Source organism: Coenobita brevimanus, chromosome 84, assembly GCF_032717465.1.
Source record: "Coenobita brevimanus isolate Jiangsu-jjx chromosome 84, ASM3271746v2, whole genome shotgun sequence".
NCBI lineage: Eukaryota > Metazoa > Arthropoda > Malacostraca > Decapoda > Coenobitidae > Coenobita > Coenobita brevimanus.
The window spans coordinates 41,737,576-41,758,790 of NC_137037.1; the positions used below are offsets into that span (position 1 = coordinate 41,737,576).

At 41.4% G+C, this 21,215-nt stretch overlaps 1 protein-coding gene across 3 annotated transcripts in view; it reads left to right on the forward strand.

The window, feature by feature from the left end:
* The window catches only part of LOC145410224 (uncharacterized), a 323,971-nt gene that overhangs the window by 279,378 nt on the left and 23,378 nt on the right, over positions 1–21,215 (forward strand). For all 3 annotated transcript variants that reach the window (XM_080280443.1, XM_080280445.1, XM_080280444.1), the window contains exons 4-8: positions 431–667; positions 1,999–2,067; positions 4,410–4,769; positions 5,188–5,359; positions 14,150–14,273. In XM_080280443.1, coding sequence (XP_080136569.1) covers positions 431–667; positions 1,999–2,067; positions 4,410–4,769; positions 5,188–5,359; positions 14,150–14,273 — 962 coding nt within the window. The remainder of the gene's footprint in view (positions 1–430; positions 668–1,998; positions 2,068–4,409; positions 4,770–5,187; positions 5,360–14,149; positions 14,274–21,215) is intronic.

Below are 21,215 nucleotides of genomic sequence, written 5' to 3' on the forward strand. Positions count from 1 at the left end.
ATCCATAGCATGGTTTCACTGTTATTTATTCAGATCCATAGCATGGTTTCACTGTTATTTATTCTGATCCTGTAGTAATAGCAGTAGTACTTTATACAAAGCTCCATTAATGCTGCAGTAATAATAGTGACCATAGTCTTAAAAATTAAAGTTGGTACATTTTCTGTATGGTGATTATGTCTCAGTAACCCAGCTGATTACGAGACATAAAATATGACTGCTGCACAATTTTTTTTCCCTGCAGCAATGATATAAGATATGTAATCCAGCTGATGACCAGATGTAAAGTCTGTGCTGCACTATTTTCTCCTGTCATGATGAGGGGAGATATTAAGTTACTGAGATAATGACCAAATGTGAAGTACAGTATTTGCCACACTATTTTTTTTCTATCATAATGAGACAAGATATATAATCTGTGTACCTGCAGGTGATGTGGTGGAACCTAACAGCCTACACATCATAATCCTGGCATTTGACAAGTACTGCCGCATCCGTGGTCTGCTCAAGCGGCTAGAGGGTGTGGAGGAGGAGTACATGCGGAGTAGAATTGTGGTGGCGCTCGGTGGCTTCGTGGTGCCCTCACGACGAACTCGAATGCTCTTCTGCAGGGATGTGTTCGACTACCCTGAGCTTGAGGGACATGACCTCCTGTGCAACCACCTGTGTGAGTGTTTGTCTGATGCTGGGGTTTGTTGATAGCAAGCTGACAGTTCTTGTAGGAGTCTGTCTGGAGTGGATGCTGGGTTAGTGGTTAGGATGTATGGGAATTTGGTGTTTGTGGGTCATATTTTTATTCTGTTGATGAGTTAGTGGCTCGTGTGGGATCTCTCCAAGTTGGATGAAAATTGATTTGGCTGATGATTTTTTTTCTATGCTGGGTAAGAGTTGTGTGTCTGGGAGGCACCTGTGCTTTGACAGTGTATGAAACTTAGCATGCTGTTTCTCTTCTGCTGCTCTGTTTTCCTGTCATGTTGATATGCAGTGATTTTCTGAATTCTTGCATGAATACTGTATGTTAGTATTAGCTAGGGTAGGCTTGATTAGAAGGCTAAATCATTTATAGGGGCCCCAAGAGACACAACCCTTATGTTATGCACAGTACTATACCAGAGCATAAAATGCTTTTTATTGGTTACTGGAATATGCCCTGTTACCCACTAATACAGTATCACCACTCATCTCTTTAAGAGGTAATGGGGTGCTTGTTTATTGGGTGCAGTGTATATACTGTCTGCCAGATATACTGTATCTAGACAGAGTCCTGCACAACCCTAACATCAACATTAACATAACTCCAAAATTAGGAAGGGTTATGTGACCTTCTTCCACTTGATGTTCATAGCTTTTGTGAAGGTTCAGTATTTTTAGTCTTCTTCAGCAGAGGCATACTGTGTATCTTGAGCTGTTAGTTGAGAAGTCCAATAAATGTCTTGTAAACCACAATTGTTAAGTGAAGGAAGTGTCATGTAGTCTCATTTGCATCCACTTTGTTAGAGAAGACCAGGACAACTGTGTATATAAAACAAAAGTCTGTTTGAGGCAAATTAAGAGACCCCAAATTCTAGGTTTTGTATGAGCCTTTATGCTAAGGAGATTTGTAATGTGTTTCTGTAATGAAGAAATTAGTTAACCCAGGTTTATATTTACATGTTACTGAAGTAGAAACAGTATTATGCATTTCAATAATCAGTGTACAGTAGCTACTTGCACTTGTACAGTTTTTACTTACAATTAACGTACTTGTCAGGAGATATAGTGCACAGTATATAACTTGTGCTTTAAAGGTTAAAACTTCCTAGTCCTGTATTTATTTGATAGGTACAGTATATCCAATTTGTAATGCCATACAAGCATGAGAAAAACTAATAATTTCATGACCCTTCTTAAAATTTTCATGAATATTTGTTAGTAAGGTCTGTTTGTTGGTAGGAAAATGTTTACTATGTTTACCAAAGGAAAACAAATGTGTCTATCACGCGCCGTCTCCTCCCGCAGATGGGATGACGACGACAGAAGGACCTCCACTGGTCTCTGTCTCTACACCCCTCCCTATTTGCCATAAATGTAGGAACCTTCATGTGGCTCTGCTCTGCAACCACACCATACTGTATTGTCTTTGCATGATCTGATCTGCTTTGTGAACAGTTATTTTTATGATCTTAGGGAAATTGCAGTATTCATTTGCAATATAAATTGTGTAGGTTATGTAGGATTAGGAACATGGAAGCATTATATATGTGTAATATTTTAATGACATTGAATGGTTCTGTAATTACTGGTGTGAATGTAACTCCCTACCCTGTTATTGGTCGTAGCATAGTTTCCCTTTCTGTCATATTAACCCTTTCAATCCCATGACGCATTTGCTGTTTTATTCTTGCCACCTATAGACTTTTTTTTTTTTTTCATGTTGGAGAGACTTTATGAGAAGAATTTTTTTTTTTTCCCTCTCTCCAAGTGAGACTTTCCAAGCTGGAGGGGTTAAATCTCTCTATCTATCTATTGCCAGACGCCTTAATCCTATAAGGGATGGCCACAAACAAATCGCCTCCATGTTTCCCTGTCCCCCGCCATTTCACTGCCCTGCTCCCAGCTCACACCTTCCTCTCTCTTATACCTCTTCACTCCATCTCTCCATCCCATCCTTGGCCTCCCCCTCCCTCTCTGCTGCTCCACCTCACTCACATACACTCTCCTCATCAGTGTCTCACTTTCCATCCTATCCACATGGCCTTCATTAACCCGTTCAGTAAGAGAGGCATTTTGCAAATTGAATACAGTAAAATTGTCTGGTGGTAGCAAGAATGAAATATGGTTTGAAAATATGTCATCAAATTGAAGGAGTTAAGCTTCTCTCTTCTTTTTGTCAGTTGCCATCACTCTGCTAACCACATCTGCCCTGAAACATTGAACAACTTATTTTCTCCCTTCTTTTCTCTTCATTGCCCTGCTCTGCATCTACACTTAGTTATTATTTCTCTCTCTCTCCACTTCACTTCACTTAGGCTACACAGTTAACACGCTTTTATCTCTCTCCCTTATTGATTCTCTTTTCACTTTCAGCATCCCCTTCCGTAACCCGTCACGTCCCAAGCTATTTCGCACCTCTGACACCCCCCAATCCCGAGGTATTTTCGAAAATTTTTTTTTTGGCTAAAACCTCCGCTTTTGTTGAGAAACATCGAAAATTCATAGTGAAATCGCTCACCTGAGGTTTAAAATACTCGATCCAGGTACCAGTACCTCCTTACATGACTGGGTTTTCTAACAGGCTGGCACCAAAGAAAACGAGTTCTATGGGAGGGTAACTATTTCACACCACTCATAAACGGTATTTATTTATTTACTTGGTATGAATTTATATGTAGTACGAGAGTATATTGGTTTTCAAACAGTAATATAGGCATTATAAGCATTGTTTCACTCACTAACTCATCACCATACCTGACCTTCTTTTGCCACGTTACCTGATCATTATTTCTGACTGTTTCTTCCTCTAATGCTATGTAAACTTTGTCCTCCACATTTTCATCAATTGGGGAATCACTCTGGCCCTGAATGTCTTTACTGGCCAGGTCACTGATAACAGGTGAATTGCCGAGACAGTGGCATGAGGGGGGGAGGGGGGAGATTATGCGGTGTAAGGCATTGTCCCTGCTTGGCATCTTGTAGAGGAATAGAGGAAGGTGTCCCGTGTATAGGTACGAAAAATCACATGCGAAAATTGAAAATTGTGCAAATTAGGGACCTTGCAGTTGCACGATGTACCAGTACGTCGCCGAGACTGACAAATGCAAAATGTTGCAACGTACCCATACGTCGACGGGATGGGGCAGGTTAATATTTCCTTACATTACCTTTAGTATATATTGCTGTTATTTTGCTCTTACAGTGATGCCCTTCATATAAACCATACCCCCTTTTTTTTTTTTTTTTTTTTTTTAATTAATTATCCCTTTTCCTAGTTTTTCTCCAAGTCTCTGTTCTTCTTCATCTGTGTATTTGATGCCTCTTCACAATTCTGCTTTTCTTTCTTTCCTGATATTCCACTTTTTCTTCCCTGTGCCTTTGATACCTTGTCTGCTTTATAGTATTTCTTTAACCTCTCCATCTTCACTTAAGTACACACTTGCTGCTAACCTGCACGTCCATAGTTCTGTACTCCTTTCTCATTTCCAAAGCCCCATATTCCTCAGTTTGTTTATTTATTCTTCAATTACTACTTCATTTTCCTAAGTTCTCTACCCCTTTCTCACCCATATAACCTCACACTTATCACTCAGATACTCTTCTACCTCACTGATCATTCTTTCTTAGTTCTGCAACCCTTTCTTACCAACATAACTCTATGCTCATCCATTTTTATACTCCTGTATCTCTAATTCACTCATTTCCACCTCCAACAGCACCTAAGCTTCAGGGTCGGCCAAGAAAAAAGCGGAAGAAGCCAACAGACTCAGAATCCGAGTCTTCAGAAGCCTCAGAGGACACACGGCCGCGGTTGAAGGGGAAACCAGGATTGACGGCCAAGCCCAACGGTCTGCGTGTGTTGGACCGCAAATCTTCCAGCCGGCCACACCACCTCTCCACACCACCTTCTGTGCCACCACCCGCACCACCTCCTGCCGCCGCCCAAGTCAAGAATGACTTTTCCACACCCGCCCTTAATCGGCTGTTTGAGGTCGACTTTATGTCAAAACTGCACAAGTTTATGAAAGACCGCAACTCCCCTATCACTCGCCTACCACATATAGGATACAAGCAGTGTAAGCATCTCCAAATGGTGTTATGCTAAAGTTTCAGTTTAATAGTTGATAATGGAATTGGCATGTGGTTGATTATCATAATGTTTGCAAGCTTTGGATTATACACTTACAATAGTAATAAGGTGAAAAATTGTTTTAGTTTCTGTCATTACCATAACCATTTGGATTTGAGAAGTCTCCATGGTTTAAAGAAAACTGTTCAGTGTTAGCTTGAATAAATCTGAAACCTTGTCTACCAGTTTAAAAAGTTAATGGACTACTCATTTCCATCTACCACAGATACCAGTTTTCCTCCCTTTACCACCAGTAATAAGTGTTATAAAAAGAGAGAGAGAGAGAGAGAGAGAGATCATTAGCACACTATTAGATGTAGAAACTCATTATTGGCAGACAGCTAACACATCCCTTGACTTTGCAGTAAATGTGTACGAGTTCTTCACAAGGGTACAACAGCTGGGAGGGTTTGAGGCGGTGAACGAGAAGAAGGTGTGGAAACAACTGTATGAGGAGATGAGCGGTAACAATCAGTCGGTCAACCCACCGCCGAGCGCCAATTCATATGCCAGCATGATGAAGCGACACTACGAGAGGTCAGTCTTGGGGCCACAGTCTTGTTAGGCTTAGGAGGCTTTCTGACACCTCTCCATGGTGATAGACTTTGCACACTACCTCATTATACTGATGTATGTTGTGTATACCTCATTATTATTAACATAAATACCTCTCCATAGTGATAAATTTTCCACACTACTTCATTGTGCTGTTTTATGATGTGTATATCTCTTTATTGTCAGTAAAGAGTGTATACATTGCATAATAGTTGCAGGAGGACATTCATGTGCCATAGTCAGAAATAAATTGGTAAGGAGGAGGTGTGTGGGAGTCTCCTTAGCTGACGAGAATATGGACCTTGGAGAGAGTTACGCACTGTAGTACAGTAGTACTGTACTGATTGTGAGGGCTTGTTAAGACATAATTTACCTTCATTTGTTTTTATGCAGCTTTACACCTTTTATGCCACATTAGGAGTGTAAGAGCCTGGAGCAAGTCTACTTTATCCAGACATGCTGAATAAGAATGACCAGTTACTTATCCCTAAGTGGTACTGTGTGAGCATTAAATCTCATCCTATATATATATTCTCTTCACACTGTAGAGGGTCCTATGATAGGTAATTGTACACTAGGCCTATATGGGTTAAACAGTTTATAGACCACATCTAATTACAGTACCGTAACCCACTAGACCACCAGGCATCTGTTTGTGGTTATTGCATACCACCCAGTGTAGTACCTGTCTTTTTTTTAGTTTACAGGAAACCATTTGGTTTGTCACTGACTGAAGAGTTATATGTATTCCTAGAAATGGAAATGACATGTCAAATTTGCCTGCTGTCATGGTGGCTAAATGATTAGCATTGGTAGATATAAAGCTGTCTGCCTGATAGTGCCAGGGTTTGAATTGTGGTGCAGGCATCTGATGTCTCATCCACCTTTTTTGGGCTGGTCCTTAAAGCAAGTATGTAAGATAACATGTAGGAGAGATAACTGCAGGAACCTGGATGATGCAGTGGTTGTGTATTCAGGGATATTGGATGAATGATGCACCATGGGTTCAGAGGTCTAAATTATGGAGGGAAGCACCACAGTTTAGCACCTCATGGCATCTGCTCCACTTGTACCATTACTCTTGCTTAAAACAAATGTTATGGTTTCTTGTTGTAGCATGAAGGGCCCCTGGCCTTTGGTTTCATCTTCCTTGCATTAGAAAAAAAGATTAGATCTTTAGTGGTAGAAAAAAAAGAAAAAAGTGTCATCAGCGTGCTGCACTGTAGTACATCGTGATACATCTTACTGATGTACTCTGGTCTTTTGCTGCATCTTAATATCCTCTTGTATGTCATACAAGCTATGTCAGATTTAGAATGAAGTTAATACAGTCACTGCTCATTTTACATTGATTCGATATACGATAATTCACTACAACGATAACAGAAAATTTCATCCCCAAAATCCGATTTCCGATGAATTTCCCGCTATAACAATATTGCCCTCGGAAAATTTTGTATGAAGCGCCAGACATATGCGAGGCAACAGTCGCTTGTCTCAGGCAAGATGGCGACCCCAGCGTGCAGAGCATTGTTTTGGTTCAGTTGCGGTCCCGCCATCCCTTCAAAGCTCTGTCTTTTCGACTTGTTCACATGTGCCTTGCCCCCCTGCTATCGTCACCTCTCAGCCAAGCATTGTGCTACAGTAGGCCTATATATTGTGTAGCAGCAGGCCAATGTTATGCAAGTGTGATTGTTGTGTTGGTGCAACGATTTACTGTACGTAAGTAACGCCGCCTGTATTGGTGTGATAGTGTTTGTTTTGGTCTTGGAGATGACTTGGACCGACACAGGAAGTGATTAACCCCTTAACCGCGGGGCGTCACTTTCGTGACACCTGGGAGCAAGGGATCATACCGCGGGGCGTCACTTTTGTGATTCTGTGTTCTTTGAATTCGCCTGGGCTTTCAAGTGGTGGCTTGTATCATCTACCAGTATTGCCAATATCCAACACTAGTCAGCACTCCTAATCTCATCTGTACTCCCATCCCTTGTTGACAATTTAGCCATTTCTCCTCGTTCTTGACTCCCCTCCCTACCTCCCCTCCATTACCCTATCCTCTCGCCTGCCCTGCCGTGCTACGCTAAGTAAATCTTCCCTGGAATTTTTCACTGATTTCATCCATTGAAATAAGCCCTATGCCCTATTCTTATACCAAATAATATATACAAGAAAGAAATAAGGTAAGTGAGAATGCCATACACCTAGAATTGCCTAATTATCACCTGACAACACCTCACGTGCACTCGTTTGCTCATTTTCGCTGTTTATTTCCCCATGAAATATGCCGTATAATCTATTTTCATAATAAAAATATATATATAAGAAAGGAAGGGAGAAGCCTAAGTGATATTTACATTCACCTGGAACTACCTAATTTATTATGTATTGTCTTGGTTTCCTGCCAATCATTTCATTGCTATATATTAGCAGGTCTCACAAGGCTGAAGTTGGCAGTATTGCACTCACCCTAGCCAAGCGGCAGGAGGCCACCACTATCAGTTCACTGTCGTCTTTCAAGGTGAAAGTATGTCGGATTCACTCCTGCTAACTTCCGCCGCTTTTTAGCTCCATGCAAAGGGCCCTGTGACCTTTACCCCCTACTAAACCTCGTGTGGAAAGAGGTAAAGGCCTGACAGTTGAAAGAGAGTGACTACGATCTTTCTGTTGAGTAAAACAGTGCAAGTGGAATTGTAAATACTGTAATGTGTAAACAGCAAGTGAAAGCAGTGAATGTAAACATAAGTGAACAGTGGAAAATAGTTTTATAAGTTACTTCAAGTGACAGTGCATAACACAGTGTAAATAAAATAGAAATGTAAATAATGTAAATAAAATAGAGAATGTAAATAGAAATGTAAATGAGTAGTATTAATAGAATATGAGTATATATACTAGGAGTAATGAAAGTGAAGTTTCACTCTAGCATGTATGAATACTATGAGTTATGAGAGTGAAGGTGAAAATGACATTCACTCTCAATGCTAATATACAGGACGAGAAAGTGAATGCTACGTATTTTACTGAAAGAAATTGAATCCCTACAGTGACAATAAACTACTATTACTGAAGGAAACTTATGGATATAGACTATATATATATATATATATATATATATAAGTGTTATATAGTAATAGAAATATAAACTGAGTGTTTTTATGAATAATAAATGACACCACCAGTGGCGAACGATCGAAGTGGGATGGTCATACGCCCTCATAATTTTCATTGCTTTCACGGTGTGTGTGTGTGTGTGTATGTGTGTGTGTGTGTGTTTTTTTAGTATGGATTCCAAACTATTTGAGAATCATAGAATAGTGTTTCTAGTGATAACATCAGGCTGTGGTAATCATATTACGAGTTGTCGGAAACTGTAAAGTGGAGACTTTGTTACCCAACTTCAGAGGTCTCCACAAGTCCTAAGGTACTCGACGAAGGCTCAACAAACACCCCAGGAGAAAGCTGAAGGTATGTGCTATAAGCATATGTTATTTTAATATTCTAGGACTAATAACTGATTTTTGGCAAATATTTTTAGAGAGTCTATCGGAGCCCGAATATGCCCTCGGGAGCTGCAAGTCTAAGCAAAACAAGCCTGCGGTTTAAGGGTTAAGGTGGGTTGTCATTTTTATTTCAGTCTTGGGTAGTTGACTTTGGGAAGCTGAGTTGACGTAACGCCCCTTTTATAATGTGTTTCAATCTCCCGATTTATGATAAAATCAATATACCATCATCCACTCACTTGATGTAGAGCTGCCTACTTCTTCCTTAGCCTTTATCATTTTTTTTCTGTGTCTGCCCTCCTCTCTTCATATTTCTCCCATCTTTCCTGCCACTTCTTATTGCTTTTCTTTCCTTTACAGGTGGCTTTACATTGAGTGACAAGCCAAATGGTTTCCTGTAAGCCAAGAAACCATTTACTACGCTGGGTGGTAACCATATAACCAAACCATACATGCTCCCTACGTGTCAACAAGTGGGTTGGTGGAGGATTAGTGCCCCTGCCCATAAAATAAATAACTCAAAGTCAAATGGCCACCCCTTACGGGATTGTGGCGTCTGGCAATAGATAGATTGATAGACAATAAGGTATGACCTGACATAACCCCATTGTAAAATGAGTAGTGACTGTAATGTACAGTATAAACTCTCAAATCTGATTTCTGAAAGTATCTGCTCTCCAAAATATTTTTTCATGCCTTGGGAGTGGGTTTTGATATCACCTACCTTCACGCAGTCAGCTCACATTTCATTTTTTTTTTTTTTTTTTTTTTTTTTTCCCCAACATGTATGAGAACTGATAACAAATTGCCAGCAGAAGATACTTCACTGTATTTATAGTTAATAGTACTGTAACCTATTTCATATCTCAAGTTATCATTATGATTGTTCATTACAAATTTTTCATTTTCTATATGGCCTTTCAATGCTACCATGTTGGATTTGATAGTTTGTACAGTAACCCCTCTAATATCTGGACGCCCAATAACCGAACATCCCCACTACCCGGACCTTATCGTCCTGGGATCAAACATTCCCAAAATGGTCCGAAAATCCAAAAAAATTGGAAAAAAAAAATCGATTTTTTGCCGTCCGTAATTTGAACTTGCCGCGCGCGCCGCGTGAGAGCATTGTTTTGGTTCGTCATTCCTCTGACGTCCGATAGAGCGCCGCTGCATCCTCCCCACTTCCCGCCTGTCTCTCACCGCGACAAAACTTACGCTGTTCGCCATGGCTGCCCACGTGCTCGCTTTTGTGGTGGTGCCGTACTTGCTGCAAGGCCTCCTGCAGCTCTCTGCCCTACTCTTAGTGTGTGTGATGATGGCCCCGCCTCCTGAGAAAAGGAAGAGAGTGGTGTTGACTCTGGAGAAGAAACGGGAGATACTGGAGAAGGTTGATGCGGGTTGGTCTTCCTCACGCATTCTCCGCGAGTTCAACCTGGCCCGGTTGACTTTGTTCAATATCAAGCGTTCCCGAGACAAGCTCATGCAGTACACGGCTGACTTCTCGTCGAGAAGCAAACACAACGTGGAGAGGAAGGTTATGTTTACCCCCAAGTATGCAGAGATCGACCGCTCCACGTTGATTTGGTATCGACAGCAACGTGCAGCTGGTGTGATGGTACGTGGAACGGAGCTGAAGGCTGCTGCTGAGAAGTTTGCAAGGCTTCACGACGCCCTTGACTTCAAGGCATCCGAGGGTTGGCTCTTCGCATTCAAGTTACGACATGGCCCTACTAACCGTAAAGCACATGGCAAAGCATTGGACGCTAACGAGGATGGAGTGGACGAGTTTTGGCACAAGGTGAAAGGCTTGATCGACAGGGAGGGCCTCACTCTCGGTCAGGTCTATAACGCTGACGAAACTGGCCTATTCTATCGCTCGGTGCCAACGAACACTCTAGCCGATGAGACAGAGAAGCGTGTACCTGGCCGCAAGCTTTCTAAGGAACGGATATCTGCTTTGTGTTGTGCCAATGCTAACGGCATGCACCGGCTTAAGCCCGTTATTGTTGGCCGTGCAAAGCAGCCTCGGTGCCTTCATGGGGTGATGGATGTCCTTCCTGTCGTATGGTACCATTCTTTGAAAGCATGGTTCACAGCTGTGATTTTCAAAGACTGGTTTCACCATCACTTCGTCAAGGAGGTCATACATTACCAGACGAAGACACTGGGAATTCCTCGCGACCAGGTAAAGGCTCTCCTTCTCCTCGGCAATGCACCTGCCAACCCGTGCGACAAGGACTTGGTTGCTGAAAATGGCCGTATTAGGTGCATGTTTCTGCCACCTAATACAACTGCTCTCATTCAACCAATGGACCAAGGAGTGATCGTGGCAACAAAGCGCCTGTACCGTCGGAAGTTCCTGGACGAGGTGATGGTTGTTCTCGAGGACGAGGACGAGCGCAGGGAAGGACGTGACACTCGAGGCAAGCAGACTTTGGAAAACCTTCGCCGCTACAGCATCAAGTCTGCGCTGTACAACTGGGCTAGTGCATGGAAGGAAGTCCCTGTGAAAACTCTTGAAAATTGTTGGTCTCGTCTGCTTCTCGGAACAGATGTGGAGTACGATTTCCTAGGGTTTGACGTGGATGACTTCCATGCACAGCTACTTACGCACGGCGACGATGTTGATGTGGACGATGTTCGTGAGTGGTTGGACGACGACGAGGGCGATCCTGGGTATCAGACGTCTGATATCGAGATCGCGTCTTCGGTTGCTGGTGTCAGTCCCGAACTTGAAGATTCCGACGATGAAGGCGATGATGATGCAGACTCCGCTCAGCAGGACACTACTCCAGCCATCCCCAAGCTGAGCGCACTCCGGGAACATCTAGAGTTCGTCCTAGACTATCTGGAACACCCGGACTGCGACAGGGAGATGGGGCCCTTGGGACTCGTGGAGGAAGTGCGTGCTTTCCGGCAGCGCATCATCAATCGCCAGAATCGTCGGTCCTTGCGTCAGTCAACGATTGACAGTTTTTTCAGGCCCGTGACCCCCGCTGTGCCAAGCCCTGGTTCCACTCCGTTGCCTCCCCAAGACAGGCCCTCATGCTCCGAGCCACAGCCCAGCACATCAGCTACAGTGGAGTCACCGCTCGACGTGAGTTTGTGGCTGTCTTCAGAGTCTTCTGTAGTCGGTACGCCATCACCACGACCCACCGATGCACCCCTTGGACGCCTGCCAGTGATACTCTCGGGCTCTGACAGTGAATAAACAGCAAGAACTTCTCCACTAGACCACACGGGAATTTTGAGTGTTGTGCAGTGAAAAAAACGGTGTGTTGTGTTAAGGTTTTCAAGTTGGGAGAAAAGACTCAGTAGAAAAGAAATTTAACGTAACTAACCTTCTTTGTTTTGGCTTTGGAAAATTAAAAAAACTAGGGAAAAGTTAATGTGCAACACTTAAAGTAAAATGGAACATTATTTGGATTAAAGTGAACACTTTGAAAAGAACGGACTTCTGTGTGTTAGTGACTAAGTTCAGTGCAAGACTTCAGGAAGAGTGTAGTGCAAGTGCTTCAGGAAATCATTCTTACTGTCAGAGTCCGAGAGGAGGCGGTTATTCATCGAGGTGGCCAGGGACTTGCTGTAAGTAGCCAGAATGTTTCATGTTGTACTATTTTCCATACTATATTTACCAGAATGTTTCATATTGTACTTTTTTCCATACTATACTTACCAGAAAGTGCCATACTGTACTTCTTTCCATACTATACTGTACTTACCTCATGCATGTGCAGTAGGAATGTGTTTTTCAGAGTTCGGTTAGGTTAGGTTCGGTTAGAGTCCATAAGTACCAGAATGTTTATTAATGTATGAACATACTTCTAAACCCACATTTTATGTTTCTTTTGCATTTATTTCAGTCATTTATGTGCCTTATTGGTGTGATTTGGGTGTTAAATAGGTGCTATGCATGTCCGGAGGGAGTTGTATAGGTGTTTCTCTGAGTTAGGGTCCATAAGTACAAGTCCATAGGCTGGGGCCCAATATCCGGACGAAACCAATATCCGAACCTACCGATGGCTCTATTGATCCGGATATCGGAGGGGTTACTGTACTAGGGATGTCTCGGATATCCGCATCCGCATCCTTTTCAACATCCGCATCCGCACTTGTGTAAAAATATACATCCGCATCCACATTTGAACAAGACATAAAGCGGATGTGGTGGGTCACTGCATTATCGTGACTTTAACTGAAATGTATGCCTTCGTTATAAACAAAAGCATTAGTGTTTTCCGTGATGCAACCTGCTTGTTGTGTTTACTGTTTACCCTGGAAGGCGGTCATAAGGGCAAAAATTTTGTAATTATTCTATAGTGCTTTGGTCTGCACAAAACCAAAGTGCTGTGATTAACTCCACCAAGCTGATAAGAGTCATATGGGTAATACACATACCTTGGTACTTTGTACTGTCTAACAGGGTTAATAGGAGTCAAAATGCATTAATATTGGTGTGTATGACTGTGTGCTTGTGTATGTTATGGAGACTATGGCTAGGGAAGTGTCACAGTAAGTTAAAGAAAGGTGCTGAAAGTACCACTGTCTGAAAACACTGTATTTTTTACAATAGCTGAGTTCATTATGAATATTTTAAAAGATGGAAAAAATCAGTTCCCAGTGCCGGGATAAGGGATAGACAGCTGTCTCCAAGGGCTGAGCTTTAGTTAAATGATTATGCAACAGTATACAGTATCTAGAAAACATCGGCATCCACATCCGCGAGGATGTCATAATTTCACATCCGCATCCACAGTTTTTGGAAACAGACATCTGCATCTGCAAGATACAGAAACATGATATCCGCATGCACATCCTCATCCGCGGATGTTTAAATTCTGACATCCGATACATCCCTAGTTTGTATTATCCTAGAAAACATTACAGAGTATGTTAAACCAAGTGTGGATGGTTATGCTGGTGAGGTGAAATCAGGAATCCAGTTGCTTGAATGGTGAATAAATGAGAGTATGGCCCATTTAGTTGGGGATACTGTTGATAAGTACTTCTGTTATGTTTTGTTATGCACTCTGGCCATACCTCACTCCCTTCACTGGTGGGAAAAGGGGGTCAGGATGGTGATGATGATGGTGATGTTATGCACTCTGGACATACCTCACTTCCTTCACTGGTGGGAAAAGGTCAGAATGGTGATGGTAATGATGGTGAAGATGGTAACGATGATGATGATGGTGGTGGTGATGATGGCTAGGTACACAATGATATACTGCACTAAGGTACTGTGATCTCTTCCCTGCCCCTCCAGGCTACTACTGCCTTATGAAAAATTTTTACTACAAGAACAGAAGAAGATGTTGGGCATCGGGTCACCTTCAAAATCCTCAAAACCCAAGTCCGAGCCTGGCGAGCCCTCAGTTTCCATCCTTCAGGTGGGTCTCTGAAATGGCATTTTGTATACCCATGTCAGTCTTGTTGTACATACAGTCTGGGATAAAAGTTTGCCTTGTATTTCACTGTCATTATTGTTTTATATACAATTGTGGTCAAAAGTTCCCCTGATAGTCACCTCATTTGCTTGCTGTTTTATCCTTTAGCCTACATTCCTGATCTGAGAGAGGCTTGGTGTGTGTCTGCTTATAGACAGTTCACTTTGCTATGAGGCATCACTTAGGAATGTAATGGTCATGCCATAAGTGTGAAGTAGATGCAGTGGAATAATAGATGAACTTTTCTTCCTGACTAGGCTATATAGAACTTTTTTTTTTTTTTTTTTTAACAAGTTGTGATATCTGGTGCCATTATTTGTTCTCCTTAGATCTAGTGAACTCTCCCATGTAACTTATTGTTCCAAGTAATTCACTAATTCACTGTCCTCTTGGTTGAATAGACACTTACTTAACAGTGATACAGAGTCTTTCCCCGAGATGGATACTACAGGTTACAATACTGGCTGTGTATGGCAGCAGAAAATGTTGACCAATGCATACCACCACTCTCTAACCCATTTACACATGATCAGGTGACCAGCAAATTGTAGAAATGCAGATGATTACAGCAAAGTGTACAAGACATGTTTAAACTGAAATAACCTTTAATCCAGTGATAGAGTTTTCTTCAGTTCATTCGTGGTATCTCCAGATCTTTTTTTTTTTTTTTTTTTTTTTTTTTTCCTTTTAACCATAGGATACAATTTTTTACTAAAAGGGTTAGATATAGCTTTCAGTATGCTTTACCAGGGAGCTATCCTAAGGTGAATATAATCATCCTGTAGTAGCAAAAAAGGGTGTCTTTGGTTGAAGGGTGTAAGCAATTCATTTGTGGAATGAACTGTAACAATCAGCTAATCAGACAACTCGCTGAATGTATTAGTGAGACTGGACCATAACCTGCTATGTGGCCCCCCCCCCCAAAAAAAAAAAAGGCTAATTTACCTTGTACTATGAAATTTCATTGTATAAATTGTGATACTCTTTTGGATTAATAATGATATCTGCATATTCCTCCTTGCTTAGTATATATCATCATCATCATCATCATTATCATCACCATCATCGTCATCATCTGGACCTCCTTTCCCACCCTAGGACAGACTGAGGAGTAGCAGCGTCCAGACAGCCTAAGTTTGCCCATTAGTAGCAAGATCCAGACAGCCTAAGTTTGCCCATTAGTAGCAAGATCCAGACAGCCTAAGTTTGCCCCATTCAATGGGCCACGTTTCCATTTACTCATCATTCAAGCCCATAGAATCCTGGCTCCATCAGATAGGACAAAAAATTTCACCCCTTTCTATAGCATCACATATACTGCACACATTTGATAGAGTCAATCCGAATGATGTCACATTAAAAGGGGTGCCAAACCTCTGGTTATGCGCTTCTCCGCACAAAATTCATCTAGCCAGCTTGGTCTCTTGTGAGTCCTTTGGCCTTACCAATTTCTGTACCTCTTTTCCTCCCACTCTCGTCCTCCATATCCCTCCACCTTCTTCATGGTCTACCTCGCCTCTTCCCTCCTTCAGATTCGTTCAGGTATACCTTTTTCACTACTCTGTTGTCATCCATTCTCTCCACATGACCAAACCATCTCAGTACACTCTCTTCAATTCTGGTGTCCACAGACTTCCTCACTCCGCATCTTTCATGAATCACATTATTCTGTATCATATCCACTCTCTTTACTCCTCTTACATTCCTCAGCAGTCTCATCTCCACTGCTCTTAACTTTTCATTTTCATGCCACACCATAGTCTCACATCTGCATATTAAAGTTGGCACTAACACTTCTTCATGTAATCCTCGTGCAGCTACAGCACTCAAGCCTCTGTTTTATATCAAGGTCTTCATAGCACCAGCTACTTTCCTTCCTTGTGTCACTGTACTTTCCACATCTTTTGCACATTTTCCTCTTTTTTTCTATCACTTTACCCAGGTATTTGAACTTTCTCACCAAGTCCAGTCTCTCTCCATTCACTGTAACATAACAATGGGAGGCACCTTCTTTCTCAATAACCATCACTTTACTCTTTTCAGAATTTACTCACAAAGCACGACGCTCACAGACATCTAGAAAACACTGCACTAGTCGACCAAGCTCTTGTCTGATATTTGCAAGTACCACTGCATCACCAGCATACAACAAATTTAAGATATTCCATCCATCACCAGTCATTACCAACGCCATCCTTCTCTCCATTACTCGTGTTTTTACTTCTATCATCAGCCCATTCATTTATGTATTGAACAACCATGGGGATATCACACAGCCTTGTGGCATGCCCACATTGATTCATGAACCAGTCACTTAGACGCCCATTTGCCCATACACATGCCTCACTGCCATCATAAAAACTCTCGACAGGACCTCGCAGCTAACCATTTACGTTGTACATGCACAAAACCTTCCACAGTCATTCTCTGTCTACTTTTTCGTATGCTTTTTCCAGATCCGTAAGTGCCAGAAGTACCGTTTAGTCCTTCCCATGTGCGTTCTCCATTATCTTACTGCAAATATTTGATCCACACATCCTCTGCCACTCCGAAAACCACCCAGATTGCCACTTACTAGGACTTCTGATCTATCTCTTACTTTCTGTGTACTAATTCATCTATATACCTTCCTTTCCACACTTAATAGACGTTATGCCACAATAATTGTTGCACTCACTTTGCTCACCTTTATTTGTGGACAGGGGTACAGTCACTGCCATTTTCCACTCTGCTGGCACAGTTTCACTCATCCATGCCTTCATATATATCTCCATCAAGCACTTCATTCCGCTCTCTCCACCACACTTAATTATCTCTGCGTACACCTCATCAACCCCAGCTGCTTTCCCACTTTTCAGCTGCTTCACAGTGCTTTTCACGTGTGCAAGGGTCACATTTCCTGGCACTGTATTCCTTCTCTGTACACTCCCCAAACCAATCATGTTAACATTTGCTTTTCTCTTTCCATTCCCATTCATCACACTTTCAAAATATTCTTTCCATCTGGTCCTTACTTCATTTCCATAGGTTAATAATCTACCACTCGCATCCTTCACACTTTCACATTTCTTTCCACTGTCATTTCCACATTTCCGCACCTCTTTCCAGAATAAATTCCTATTTTCAGAGTAATTTGCATTCATTTTTCTTCCTAGGTCATCATTTACCTCCTCCTTTTTCCTCTTCACTAGTCTCTTTACATGCTTCTTAATCGCAATATATCCATCCATCCATCCATCATCCAATCCTACATTGCCCCATGAGGGGTGTTGGAGCCTGGGGCTAGACAGTTGGTCCCAACATTTAAGATGAGAGTGACCAGCCTCACTCATCCCTGAGTGGCAATACATGGGTGATCAACCCCAACCACTTCTTGGATATTAACCTTCACCGGCTCAATCCAATTGGAGCGTAATAATTACCCACTAAACCACCAGGCGCCAAAGTTTGGTTATATGGTTACCTCCCAGTGTAGTAAATGGTTTCCTGATGTACAGGAAACCATTTGGCTTGTCACCTAGTGTAGAGTCACCCACAGGCAGAAGGAAGAGGAAAGAATGAAGGAAAGAAAGACAGAAGAGGGAGTGTAAAATCACCCATAGGCATAATTCATTTCTTATTTCAACTGCACCCCTGTCCTGTATCCACTCTAGCCACTTCTTCCTCTTTTTCTCCACTACTTTCTTAATCTCTTCATCCCACCATGCCATACCTTTTTTCATTGTTGTTACTCTTGCCACACCACACATTGCTTTAGCATTCCTAACTAAGCAATCCCCATATACATTCCACAAGCTGTCCTGATCCATTTCATTCTAATTCACTGATTCTAACTCCTCCCCTGTATTCATCTGCCATTTCTTTCATCCTCAGCTTTTCAACTTTCAGTCTTTCTTCCTGACAACTCTCTCTCTTGGTCCACCTCACTGTTCTCAGCATTATAAGAAAGCCCAGGAAAATACAAATGAAATATAATTGCAACTTTAATTCCTGATGGAATGAGGTAGGATCCAGAAACAAAGAAAGAAAAAGCATAAAAGTTGGAAAAGTGAAATGCCCCACACAGTCACTTATACATCAAAGCCTAGTAAATCTTGGCTAAGCAGAATCTTAAGAAATTACGTATTTTTATTTTTTTGTACTAACTCCTGTTAATATATTCATTCTGTTGACTGCCAGGATATAAAAAAAGAGATGCCAGACCATTTTCTTATGTTTCTTCATACGTACTTCATCCAACCTTTTCAGTCCCTTGTCAGCCCCTTATCTTTTTTGACTTCGTGCCACGTATTCACATGCCCTCAGTGATCATATCCATCAGTCTTTTTTCTTGGCTAATCATAACTTCTTCAACCTTCAGTCAGTCACATTAGCCCATTTACCAAAACATAGTAAAGACCTCCACCTCACAAGGCATGTTTTTGTTACCATCTACTGTAATTTGGTTCTGATGAGGGACAGTGTCACATGGTGGCATCAGTAAGACCAGGCAGTGGAGTTGTATGGTTATACAAATATCCCTCAGTCTCCTCTCTGTCCCACAAAAGGAAGATGGTAGGCTGCAGAAGGGCAGCTTCATTCTGCAGTCCACCAGGTATATATTTCAGATGGACATTGGCTGCAGCTACGACACTACTTCCTGTGGTACCACAACTACCAGTCCTCCTCCTCCTCTTCCTCCTCCTCCTCCTCCTCCTCCTCCTCCTCCAGTCTGTATTTCTATGCCAGATAAGAATCTGACTCAGAGTATTACAGGATTTCCATAGTACCCAGATGTAATAATACCTATCACACTGTTTTACAGTATGATTTCCTTGTAAAGCCTAATGCGCATTTTTTTTTTTTTTTCCCCTTTTTTTTTTTTTTTTAAGTAAACAGACACAGTGTGAATTGTAATTTCCATTCATTTCTTCACTATACAACCCAGTATTCTGTTCAGTGTGTTTTTATGATAGAATCAAAAGAAAATTGAAAGGAATGCACTCTTACCATCAGTGTCTAGACTGAGTAGCCTAGCCTGGTTGAGGCAGTAAAAGATTGGATGAAGAAAAGTCTAACTAGTACCTATATTTCTTCTTGAGTTTAACCAACACATTTTCAGTTCCTTGAGATTTTATGAAAATTATTAGACTGCTTAATAGGCCAAGTCCTATAGTACTCAGTATCCTCCGCATTTTCATGTTATGTTTGTTGGGCTTAATCCTGTGCATGTAGAACCTAACTATTGCTATAAACCTTTAAATCACTCACCTGTGCTTGGTATGTATTTCTACCCATACCTATGATGCATTAGGGAGGAAAGTGACAAGCATGCCCAAAGTGTGAAGTAGATAAAATAAGAAAATAAGTGAAATTTTGTCCCTAACTTTAGAGACTGACTTACACAGGAGACAGAGGAGTGGTTGGGATAATAGGGTAAAAGGTATAATTATTGGAAAGGGAGCAACCAGTCCTATTTTACCCCCTTTTGAGGAGTAGGGGCCTGAGATGAGACTGATGTAGTCCAGTACACTTAAGGGTAAATGACCAACCTACTTCCCATGGTGGCATTACGTGACAAACTCTTTAGGCATCTTGTGGGAATCAAACCTGTGGAAGACTGTCACAGACTTGGGAATTTTGACCACACAACACTTCTACAATACATAACATTAAGCAGGTTATGGTCTGGAGTGTCCTGTAATACATATTATAGGTCTCGTAATGACTTGAATCTCGTGATGCAATTTTTTTTTTAGTGTTCCCACCAGTACTTGACATTTTTCTTCAGCTTAGGAAGGACATCTAATTTTTGTAGTGAAGGAGCTAATGAAGGCAATATGTATATCTAACCACTCCGGTTTGAAATGTGTCTCGGAAGCTGAATAAAGTCACCTACAGGAAGTAAGACTAAAGTAAAATATGTACCATAATATGTTATCAATAAAAGGAGTTCATTTTTTTGTGCCTTTTTAGTTGATAGAATATACATTAATGATGCATTCCTTTCCTTACAAGTTCTGTTGACTTTAAAAAAAAAAAAAAAAAAAAAAAAAAAAAAAAAAAAAGTCCTGTCACCTAGCATGCTTTTCTCTTCTTGGAATGTGAAAATTATTCTGTACCTGTATGTAATCCAGAGCAAATGACACTGATCCATGGCCAAGTAAAATCATTGGCAGTTGCTATGGATACATTAGGCAGAGTGTTGAATTCCATGGCAGAGTGTTGAAATTCATGGAGACAGAAGTAGAAGAGGTGATAGAACTTTTGTTGCCAGCTATGCAGTATACAGTATAGTTGGAATTGGATTATAGATGTTCATACCATAATTGACATGGATTTGTGCTTTAGTATCAGCCTTGCATCACCAAGGAAATCCCCCAAACTGCTACAGACTGTCAGCTCTTTTCATCACTACTGCATGTATGCTGTGTTTTGGTGTATTTGACTGTATTTTCAAATAGCCCTTTGATTTCTTAGTACACTAGAGAGCTATTTATGTTGATACAGTATCGAGATTTCAGGCTGCGCTGAAAATAGTAAATAGTGAGGGATTGCAAACTCACAGCTTTATTTGAATCATAATTAGTATTGGATTAATATGGTATGGAAAGAATTTTTCAGTAGACATCTCAGAAGATAGTTTTTGAGATAGGGATGAATTAGAACACATACAGGGTAGATGCTGTGACCTCCAGCAAATACAGTACCAGGAAGTGAGGGTGGTGGTGTGTAATGGCCTACATTAAGATAAGGCCATGAAGTGTGATGTGTTTGTGGTTATATTATTAGGCCACAACAAAGTATTTATCATATCACCAGTTAAGCATTTGTCTATTGCAGATATTGTAAGGAAGATCTTTGCATCAGTGGATTTAACAGTTTTAATGTATTTGGATTTGTAGT